This window comes from Pholcus phalangioides, unplaced genomic scaffold (assembly GCF_987345545.1).
Source record: "Pholcus phalangioides strain wild (caught in Gottingen) unplaced genomic scaffold, Ppha-v1.0 ptg000042l_1, whole genome shotgun sequence".
Classification (NCBI taxonomy): domain Eukaryota; kingdom Metazoa; phylum Arthropoda; class Arachnida; order Araneae; family Pholcidae; genus Pholcus; species Pholcus phalangioides.
This window is the reverse complement of record NW_028301628.1, coordinates 30,440,478-30,452,499: the sequence shown is the minus strand read 5'-3', so window position 1 is coordinate 30,452,499 and position 12,022 is coordinate 30,440,478. Positions and strand designations below refer to the sequence as shown.

General features: G+C 39.0%; 1 protein-coding gene across 2 annotated transcripts in view; it reads left to right on the top strand.

The window, feature by feature from the left end:
- LOC149064791 (alpha-1,3-mannosyl-glycoprotein 4-beta-N-acetylglucosaminyltransferase B-like) overlaps window positions 1-12,022 on the top strand; it is a 77,238-nt gene that overhangs the window by 63,575 nt on the left and 1,641 nt on the right. Inside the window, exons 10-12 of one of the 2 annotated variants that reach the window (XM_089254756.1) lie at window positions 2,410-2,603; window positions 6,815-7,064; window positions 10,525-10,772. In XM_089254756.1, coding sequence (XP_089110882.1) covers window positions 2,410-2,603; window positions 6,815-7,064; window positions 10,525-10,638 — 558 coding nt within the window. In that variant the 3' untranslated portion in view covers window positions 10,639-10,772. Of the gene's footprint in view, window positions 1-2,409; window positions 2,604-6,814; window positions 7,074-10,524; window positions 10,773-12,022 lie in introns of both variants that reach the window. The other variant, XM_089254755.1, reaches the window with a different exon arrangement.

Below are 12,022 nucleotides of genomic sequence, written 5' to 3'. Positions count from 1 at the left end.
ATTTCCAAGTTATGTCCAGCAATTTTCTATTTTCTGTGTCACCCATAGATGACGCTAATTCTTTTATTTTCAATGAAAGTATAAATCTTAAAAGTATTTGCATAATCTCCATGGCGTTATGTAATGTGTCTGCATATAAAAATGCACGCGAAAAGAAAGGTTTTCGGTTTGTGCGACAAATCAACAGATTTGAATATAATATAAAAAAACAAGGATATTGCCAAAAATTATGGAATTTCTAAAGCTCAGGTGTCAACAATTGTCAAGTAACGAACTCACATCGCGAGGACAAAGGTTCCGACCACGGTGGTGGTCAGCTGAAGTAGATCCTGTAGTCCCCAACTTCGGTGTGCAAATGCGTGCCGATCTCCCCGTTCAAAAGCTAGCCACAGAGAGCAACCGGTGTACCAACGGTACAATAATTCAGTCATTACACGAATTTGTAACTCTTTTCTCATACTTTTCTCATACTTACAAAAATTGACGGTAGATGGCGGCACTTCACATAACAAGCGTTACACAGAAACATACTTCATGTAAGGTACACAACACATACATGCACAGCTTTCATCAGGACCCACGTCTTCTTTGCCCACCTGCTAAAATCTTTTCATTGGTTGAGACAGGGCAGCTGGTCATGATCTGAGGAAGAGGTGTCAAGCATAAAGAAAAATTCTGATGAAATTGAAGATTTTGGCGAAAGATTGGAAACTTGATCAAAAAAATGGTAGAGAAAACCTAATTTCGATTGTGTTGACCAAGAGGTATTCCAATGGTTTCATGCTGTAAGAACCAAAAGTGCATTAAGCAATGGAACCCGTGATTAGACAAACAGCAAAGGAAATCGTCAAAGATTTTGATAAAAGGGAAAGTTTTCTGTTTCAAGAAAAGGATTTTAAAGTGGGATCCCTCTCTCTCCATCCGCGCAGCACTACGCAGCCTCAACCCGCGGAAAAACTGGTTTTGAGGTGGACTATCTCAGTGTGGGCTACTTTTATCGCTGTGTGGTTTCGGATCCCAACCTCGCCCCCTTCCTACTACAAAACCGGTTTTTCGCAGCTCAGAATCGCGAAGCAAGAAGGTGTGGACTCGACATCAAACAGATCGAAGCAAAGGCACAATCTGATTTTAATCCTTTAAGCGATCAGAAATCACAAAATGCCATATTTTTTCAAATGAAGTAGGTTTGCTTCCGATTTTTCGCAGGTGCTAACTAAGGGGGTATAGAGAAAAGTTACCCATTGAGAAAGCCAACTTCACAAAATATCTGGGCTTGTGAATGCTAAAATAAGAGGCTTTTATCGAGGCAAGATATCTCGTCATTGCAGCTTGAAGGGTTAAGGCAGGAGTTCCCAAACTGTGTGCTTTTGTATTCTACCAGTTTTTATCAGGAGAGCCGCGAGTGGAAAACTTTGAGAAACCCTGGATTAAGGCATTGCACGGAGAATCATGCTCAGCAGATCATACAATTTGTGGCAAATGTGTTCACGAAACTTCGTGAAAATAAGATGAATGTTTTTTTCAGCATAGTTTTACATTCTGTATGAATGTGTGAATTTTCGGAAGGTGATTCTCCTCTGTTCCCAACAAAACATTTGATATCAGGGCTATCCCCGCGTCTGTTAAAGGCGTCCCTGCCCTGTGTAAAAGAGCTATGAAAATGTGAACATGTCATGTTGTTATCTTACTGTATAGAAACACATTGATGATCGAAGGATCAAATGATCAAAGGATGATGTCACTCTTTACTATCTATACGAAGGTTCTCAATAGCTGTCTGATGCGAAGATGATTGATTGATTGATCACCACCAGACTAACCGTGGTCCCGCTCTGTCCCCCAAGGGGATATAAGCTGGTTCGTCTCAGGAGATGTGGGCCACGATGGTAAAAGATTGATTGATGACCGCTCATGCCCAGAGCTGCTGTGCAAGATAAATTTAGGAAAGAGAAAATCCGACTGCCCTTTCGGGGACGGGTGAGCGCACTAGACTGCAACAAAGGCAATGAATTTTCTCTCCTTCCTAAATTTTATCTTCCCATCAGCCAGCTGTTGAAAACCTTCGTATGGATGGTGAAGAGTAGCATCAACCTTTGATAAGTCGCTATCTGGAGGCTAGTGTCTGTAGTTCTGAACTTTGGCCTGAGTTAGGCCCGACCGTCCGTGTACGGTTCCGTTCAGTGCACACAAGCTCGAAATTTGTTACCTCTGTAGCCTAGTGCGCTCACCCGGCAAGTGAGAAGATATGGGTTCGATTCTCCACCAGAGAAGTTGAATTTTCTCTATTTTTCCTAAATTCATCTCTGCATCAACCAGCTGTTGAAAAACCTACATTGATATTATCTTCAAAGCTTATGGTGCTTTTTTTTTCCTCTAGTTTTTACTCAACCTTTACTCCATCTCTGACAGGATAAACAATTCGGGAAGACGTCTGTGTATTACCCTCACCGCAATCCAGTTGCGATGCTCAGGACGAGCTTGAGGATATACAAAAACTACAATTTGCAGAAAGCTTACAAAGGAGAATCTTTCTTCTGGGCTAAAAGACCTCTCACCGGTGATAACATCACGGTTCATTTTTCTACGCCAGTTCTTTTAGAAAGGTAAATATATGCATACGTATACACATATTTTTTTAAGGTATGGCTAACAAAAAATAAGGCAAGACGTATTATTCTTGGGGATATTTTTCTGCTTTCATGATGATGTCGCTCGGAAAAGTTTTAATTAAAAAACCCGTACTTGAATGTATTTCGCGTGTCGTGTCTCTTTAATTAATGGAAAACTTTTTCGGTGCATAATCTTTTTCTTTTTCTTGCCAAACTGTTTTTCTGCTTCTTCTTTTGACGCTGCTCGTGTTTTCTTTAAGATTCTCTAATGAAGAAAAATATACAGGATAATAAAGTTTCATCTATTACGGTGGAAGGAGTGTCTCTCTCCTCCGACCAGCCTGGAATAATATAATAACCCGCAGTTTTTGTTATGAATTCAGTTTGCTCTCACTTTTGGCAGGTTTATAACTGGACCATCATTGTTTGAATATTGTACCAGTACTCTCTTCCCGGAAATACAACAATAAAACTAATGAAAACTAGGACTGGGAATCAATTTAAATTTTCAACTGGTCAATCAAAACATTTTAATCGATTAATCGAATTTTAATCGAATATTTTCAAATGCTATTCTTTCATACCAAACGTAATGTTGGTATAGCTATTAATATATTAATAGTTATATATATATTATTATATAATATTAGGGCTGTTGAATAGTCTTTATTTGTTAACTAGGAGAAGACCCTTTAATTGCTTCTTTATGCGAGTCTTTATGAGGACTTGAAGGAATCGACTAGGAGTGTCATGCCATCACAGGCATGAATTTGCATTTTTATTTTTATTTTCGTACTCGACCCCGATCGCAAAATCGGCTCATGCACCTCCCCCAAGAATATATGTGTGTTCGCTACAGAGAACTAGCGGCACCTTTTGTCGGCACAAAACGTCATTCAACTGTATACATCGCTCTCAAACGTTCAACAATCCATGAGACGGCATGTCACCGCAGCAAGTAGGGGTTTCCAACCTTCTACCAACTCAGGGCGCACTATCGTCGCTGATTCGACGCCAGGTCCTTTGTACAGGCACGGTAAGAACCAGAAAGCACCGGTTACAGTGACCGCTACTGTACAAAAGGACAGTCACGTACACCAGCGGCGAGCTCGTCATCGCCAAGGTGTGAAAACGTCGAGAAAAACGGGGTTCCTAGCGTGAGGAGAGTCAACATGTAGTAGTTTCAGAGAGGTGCAGCTTTGTCTTGGAGGGACCTCCTGATGATCGTGCCTTTGCCTTGATGCCACTTAAAATATAGTTAATGTGATTCCACTGTAAAAACCCATACGAACGTGAATCGGACATAGAATGATCGGAAGCATCATACAATGACAATCTGACGATCGGTATTGATGGATTACTGCCTGCAATCTATCTACAACTGCATCGACGCTCATCTGAATAGGACACTCCTCCGAGCATAAAATTTGAGAGCATCACATCACGACGCACGAACCAACAACCAGGATCACCCCCCTCCACCATGCTACAGTGACAAGGACATTCATGAATAATTTATGAGGTACCTCATTATATTTTTTACTTATTTGTGCACAAACCCCTTTTCATTTTTAACTTTTGCAGAGCCAAACTCCTTTTATCAAACTATTAATTCCGTAAATGATATATCCTAACGTGAGCAAAATAATTTGATTTTTCTCAATTGCAAGCATTTTACCTTGTGAGAATCTCCCTTATGCAATGAATTAATAAATGTGACTTTTATAGTCTTGTTAACCCCACCAAGCTTCCTGCCAAAAATTCTTGTTTTTTTGTACTTTTGTCATTCCTTGCCATTTTTCCCCTCTTCCCCCTTTGCAGGTATGGTGACACTCTGGTGACAAATCCATCTTTTTAGTTAACCTCACCATTTAACAGATTTCACCACAAGGAGTACAGGCTTAAGCTCCAATCCGTACCTTCGCGTGGTGCAGCCTGTAAGTAGCCATGTTTAACTCGTGGTGAACGAACGCGGATGGGCTTCCTCCAACCCGCACTGGCCAGCGTGGAGGATTAAGGCCAAAAACCCTCTAAAAAAATTAGAGGAGACCATCCAGCAGTGGATTGAAAATGGTTGTTGTTGATGATGATGATGATGATATAATATTAATTGATGCTATATAAAAATATATTCCATTCTTTTCACACATCTATCCACTGAATGGATGTAAATAAGTATAGAAATAAAGGCTGCGCCCGTTATGTGCAAATTTTTAAGAATTCGAAAACGACTTGAATGTTGAATGTTTACTTTACCCATGTTACTCTATGCAAGTAGTTCCCATGGAAATGTGTTTCAAAAGGGGATACACATTTGCGTTTCTGGAAATGAGTGATCCAACCAGCTGATAAACCTAAAAGTGAAAATGTGCACATTCGTGTCTCTTGTATAAAAAGGAACGATTAGCTGAGCATGTTTGTCATATCCTGGAATTCCTTAACTTGCATCTTATCGGGTTTTTTTTAATCAGTAATTTTAGAAATCGTCACTTGTTTTTGTTGAATCGGCTTCTATTTCCTCATGTTGAAAAATTTGATCAAAATATTGATTAAAATATTTTTAAATATGGTCACTTATCTGAAATGGTTTGTATAGGAACATGCATCATATATATGCAGTATATAGATTTATACAGTATATATATTACATTTAATCGGTTCAGTCAAATCAAGTTAAATTATAAACTTTTAAGAAAACATTTTACACGAATTTTGATCGGATTGATCGAGTCGATTAATTCAACTAAAATTTTTTAACTACGATTAGCAATCGATCGATTAATCGGACCAGCCCTAATAAAAACCCCCTGCATAGAATTCATGAGAATACGAATATGAAATTCATATCTTTCCGGATTATGCTACTTTGAGTCCACGAGAGGAGTAAAGGCACAAAGATAAAATTTCGGGTTACAGTAGGGCAGTGGTTCCCAAACTGTGGGTCGGGACCCTCCGGGAGGCGGCGTAAATAAACGAGGTTGCGAAAGATTATCGAAAATCTAAACGCCTTTTAAAATAAATTTATTTTATTGTTTAGCAAAGTAAATAAATGTGTGTCACACCTAATACACGCCTTATTTCTTAGCCGAGGAACTTATTATTCATGTGTCTATTCACTAGTCTAAAGTAAAGCCCTCAACTAATGAATTAGAAACTGCAGGGCAAAGGCAGATTTCACGGCGAGCGCACCGACAGCGCCCGGGACCCCGATTTCTAAAGGGCCCCGAAAGGCCGAAGCTTCACGCTTTTTTCTAAGTTTATTCAGCTGTTTTGGGCGTTATACTCTAGCGTCGAAAGTTTTATTCTGAGTTTTTTAACTTTTCAAATTTTTTGTTTTGAATTTTTAATTTCAGTATTTCTTAATGTAATGTATACTGCTATGCATATATATATAATCAAACTATTTTTAGAGTACTTGCTAAGTAACTACAGTAATTTGTTCCGAAAATTATTTTCTTCATTAATTAGAGTACGTTTTGTTATTCATCCTTTTCCATAATAATCAGTAAAAGCGATAAATTTCAAGTATTTATCAAATTAACCAACCTTGTGGGTATTATGTATAATCACCGGTAAGAGTGAGATTTTTCTTAGCATTTATCAAATTTAACCGATGGAATTTAGGTTAATCACCAGTAAAAGTGATAAATTTGTGAAACTTACCGAAACGATTAGGGATTATGCATAATTTAACAGGGCATCATACATGATTACCGATTTATCACGTTTACCGTAACATACACACAGATGTTTCGTGTTTCCTCTTGATACTTTCCACAAGCGTCTTCCTTACGTCATGACGTCGTCAAAATATTTAACTTTGTCACCAAACTCACCGAACTGGCTTGCTTGGGTTTAAAAACAAGATGCTACAATTTTTCGATTTCACGTGGGGCAGTGGCTCTCAAACTTTTGTCCTCCGCGGTTCCCTTGCCCTTGTTGACGTGTATCCGCGACTCTCCAGAATAGTCTAACAATAACAACGCACAGCGGCGTCTCTGGCAATAGTTGACGGTGCTCCAAGAAGCCGCAGCGCACACATTGAGGCCCACTGGCATAGCATTTGCATCATTAACAAGCGAAAATTGATATGCGAACAAATATTTACAGAATTTACATGGTAATATTCTAGCACAGCATGGTTCTATAACTTGTTTTTATTGACTGCTTATTATTAAATTTTTCTTGTTTTGCTTTTTGATCAGATACCACATAAGAACCGGCAACTCCGAGCACCCCGACGATATCCTAATCAATGCGACGACCCAAGTGCTTCCAGTTTTGCCACCAAAATTTCCAGATTTGATTCCGTACCCAAGTACCGATGACAAATACCTGGTAGTCGGAAATTTCCACGAGGACCCCGGTGTTTCTGAAGGTACGGTTGTACCGACCGTCGGACCAATCAGCGTACTGAGAATCAGCGTTGATGCGGACAGCGACCACTGGCTCGTGGTCAGCGAAGTAACACAAAACTGAATTCATATTTTTATTATTCCGTTATGCATAAACACGTAACCGTAATACATGAACCCCCGTAAACGCAGGCTACTTTGTCCAACGGGCGATTCGTCTTGTCCCGAAACGATAAAATAATAAAACGTATTATAATATAAATATAATTACTGTAGAAAACCATTTTCATAACTAGTTTCCGTAGTTTCTGCCAAGTACTACAGAAATTAGTTCCGAAAATTGTTTTGTACAGCAATTAGAGTACCTTTTGTTATTTTATCGTTTTGAGACAGAGGACCATAGGGCCAATGTAGACCGCGTTTACGGAAAGTATGGTGTAGTATTTTAATATGCATTGAAAACAAGAATGTTTTTTTTTTTTGTGCTGTTCATAATCGATTAATTTTGTAGAACCGAGACCACACTTGTGTCAAGACTGGCCCGTTAGTCATTCGCAAATGTTTTCTTCCAATATTTGTCTTCCACTGATACAAAGAATCAGCAGCGGCATAGGCTGTCTACATATTGGCCCAGCTTAGCCCATTCTTCCGTTTGCTTCCAGAACGCTCTGTACGTTGTGACCGCTTTCGTTCCTTAACCAGTCTGTTGCTAGACGGATTGGCAGTTCGTGAAGGAAGGCGGCTTCTCTGATTTGGGGTGAAGGCTGGATGAGGTCCAAGTCGTTCTCTTAGACCAGCCTTTCAATACTATACTCGCTGAGTTATTTCAGTTCAAAAAAAAATTGGGAGAAAAGTTGGGGGAAAGAAAAGCCAAAACTAACGTAACGGACAACGGTCCTTTCCCAACTTTTCTCCGATTGTTGAATTCGAATATCTTACCGATTATTGCACACTTAGAAACCTGAAATATTTTTTTGTAGGCCTCAGGATATATAGGACAACCAACTTTCTAATTGGAAGTTAGAGAACGGGGGGGGGGGGGTGTATAGTACGTAATTCAGATTTATTTTATTTTGTGACACATTGTATTTGCACTCTCAAAACTGGTGCAGGGTAATTTTTGAACGGTTTTTGAGCATTTTCTAAATTGAAAACATACCTCTATTACGGAGGGTTGATGAAATAAATGCCGCATCAGAACTTACAGGACACCCTGGTGTATACAAACAAGATCATTACACTGAAAATATTGCTAAATAAAAATATATACTACACGTATAAATACAGTCGAATCCCGTTTTAACGCGAATACCGTTATAGCGAAAATCTCATTTTAACGAACACTTTTTTGATCCCCCAGATAAGTTTACATAGGGACAATTTTAAATAACCTGGAATTACTTTATAATGAAATTTCGTTAGAACGAAGTGATTCTTACGGTCTCTTGGAGTTCGTTATAACGGGATTCGACTGTATAATCAAAATAATATCAAATAAAGAAAAAGGGAAAAAATTAAAGTGAAAGGAATAAGATATTAGCAGCGGTTCTTAACAGCGGTGCGCGCACCCCCTGGGTGAACGGCAGAGCATTTTTTTTGGGGAGGGGGGGGTTGTCAGATGGGGGAAAAAATTACAACATGCTGACTGATTATTCGGGAAAATTGAAATAGTGACAAAAATTAAGTTTTTCAATTGTCAAAAAAATATGAATCACACCAATATTTCAACACCTCATTTTAGCTTTCGCTCGCAGAAATATGTCACGCGAGATTTGCGTTGTAAAAAAGTTTCTTTTGCTAGATCCATAGATATAATATAACCGAATCTTATGTCTATCTTAGTTAATGTTATCTTATGTCTATGTTATCACAAAAATGAGAAACTTTGCCTGGTTTTAATTTATACAAAAATTGCCACGTTTTCAAGACAAATAAATTCAATTGGTCGGCGCGTTTAGGCTCTTCAATGGAGAGCCGTCATCAGGACCTCGTGGTCAGAATTCACACGAATTCAAAACTTGCGTACGGTACCAATGTAAGCAAATTTAGTGGTTTGCTTACATTGGTACCGACTCATTCGTGTGAATTCTGACCACGAGGTCCTGATGACGGCTCTCCATTGAAGAGCCAAAACGCGCCGACCAATTGAATTTATTTGTCTTGAAAACGTGACAATTTTTGTATAAATCATGTCTATGTGTTAGCGATCGTACGTTTTTCATTTCGATTGAGGAAAAAATACCATTTTTTACCTGAACTATTTAGTGGTTTGCTTACATTGGTACCTCGTGTTAATAGCTTGTTGTGCTTAGCACATGACTCAGGAAAGACGTCAAAAAATTTATTCAAGTGTCAAAGAAACATTAATTCATAAATGTTGCGACTGGAATCAATAAGTGAAGAATTATTCAATGAATCTTTTCTTCCACATCTCAAAAAATAGTACCTTTTTCTTAACTAAAATTAAATATTAGCCATATCCGAAAAGAGCGTTAATAAGTTAAATAATTCTTAGAAATTAATTAATGGATAATTAATGAAATCACTTACAGAAGAAAAAAAACTGAATTTTTTCCAACATATAAAAAACGCATTATCCAAGGGAGTGTGGGAAGGAAAAACAACCACTGTATATTAAAGACAGAAATGGGAAACAATATCCTTCTTGGTGTACACGAGTGTTTAAAACTGTACCCACCTAGTGGAACATATGCTAAATTTCCCGACGAAAATTCCGGCTGAGACACACAACGCATCTCAATTGGAAACAAATTCTTCTCCTAGCAATTTAAGCCCCTTTTTCCCCTTTTATTTTGAATGTGAAACGAATTCATTGACTTATCTCCATCCGTTACTTTAAACTTTCCTCGTATTTCGCATATACATAATTGAATAAACGCGCTTGAATCTCCTGTAAGACGCAGCGACTTGTCCAACTAACCGCTGCCAGAAATTTAAGGAACGAGACGACGAGATCCGACACAGCGGGGGAAAAAAAAGCAAAAAAATGACTAAATAAACAATTTCTTCAAGATCCATGTTCTAGTTTTCTCACGGAACTGGAGTTAAATAAGTAATTTGTCTCTTTCTCTCTCTCTCTCCTTTGGATTTCCTAAAAGAGAGGAAATTAGTTACAGTTTGTTGCTATTTGTTTTTTAACCCCCGGTTTCCTTGAAGGAGCTTGGGAAATTCAACAGAAATGAGTTTGCCGTAAACAAATTTCCTTTCTCTGGTTTACAGAATGTATATATAAGTGGTAGGAGAGAGACAAAGTATAGAGGAGGAATGAGTTAAACATTCGATGGGTTTAATTTGGAATATTTCCAAGATTCTTCTCGCGCTAGGTGGTATGAAACGAAAACAAACAACGGTGAATTGGACGGATGACAAATCGCCTTGCGGGAGAAAACATCAAAAATATCACATGAATTAAAATAATTTTCAGTTTTTTTATTATTATTATTGGAAGTAAATATATTTATCATCATTATATTGCAATAAAGTTGTTGATTTATTCTAACAATTAATGTCGTTATTCTTTCTTTCACATGTTCAAATAGATAGTCATCGAAACTGCTCCGGCCGAATCATTATTTGAATCTGCATTCAACATGACTGCGACCACGTTATTCAAAACGAGGAAGGATAATCAAACAACGGTGACCATCCGTTGATTTGATGATGGCTTTTTTTGAGAGATTCGTATTCGTCGGGAGGATTCAAGATGGAGGAAGAGAGCGTCAAGAGGCTTAGAGCTATTTTGGCCGAGACGGCTCATAATCGTTGGAAGGGAATTTCGCATTGGATCGTGAGTAAAATAATATTATTCATAATGATTTCATATACTAATATACCTATACAGCCTAGTCTGCATCGGCCACGCTATGTAGTTTTAAGCTGCTCAAAACCAGTTTTTTTTCTTTTTGGGTGCGTATTGTGTAGAGGGAATGTGGCGGATGGAGACAAACACTTCCATCTACAATTCAAAGATATTAAACATTTATTACATAATTAAATTTACAGAGCCTACAAGAACTAGCTGGCCGCGTGACTATATCGTTTAAGCGGCAAAACACAAGTTCAGTTCCACCATCTGCTGTTCTGGTATTGATGGAACTTCGATGTCTGACCCGTCCAGGTACTGGTCGTTGAGGAGATAGGCCGGTTTGATGTAGGTTCGTAAGCAATCGTATGGATGTGGTTTATTCCCGAACAAACTGTTGAATTTGTGGAATATATGCGATTCGAATTGCCGAAGGAAGTGTTTGTTTCCATCCGCCACATTCCCTCTACAACAATTGGTGACCCGGACGTGATAGTGGCCCAGTACGCACATTCAGGACGTAAACAACCAGATAGCAGGCTGCACAATTTTTTCGAAACTGGATATGAGTCGGGCGTATTTTCGAATCCCAATATACGGCCCGCAACAACACAAGACTGCAATTGTGTGCTCCTTAGGAAAATACGCATTTGCCCGCTTGAACTTCCGATGCATCGTACCAGATGTTTATGGACACGGCGCTAGGTGGTCTACCCTTCACATTTTGCTATCTCGACGACATCTTGGTGTACACTACCTCACCCGACGACCACAAACGTTACCTGGAAGAGGTTTTCCGACGTCTTGATGCCTGCCTACGGTCTCGTGCTCAATGCCAACAAATCAGTCCTGACTGTCCCTGAACTGACTTTCTTGGGGTATACCATCAACGCTCACGGTCTCAAACTGCTCGCCGACAAAGTCACGGTTATCAAAGACTATCCACCGCCTAAAACGTTAAAACAGCTGAAACGTTTCCTTAGTATGATTGCATTCTACAAAACATTCATCCCTCTATGTTCACAAATCATCGATCCGCTCAAATGTTGCCTTAAAGGTAAATACAAGCCAACAAGCGCGCTCGAACTCATGGACTAATTTTAAACGGCTAGAACTCATTTTAAATTTATTACCAGCTGAAAGTTTTCACCGACATCAAGCAAGAGCTCGCCGACGCAACTCTACTTGCACATCTGCGTCCGAACTCTCGACTTTTCCTGCTTGCTGATGCCAGT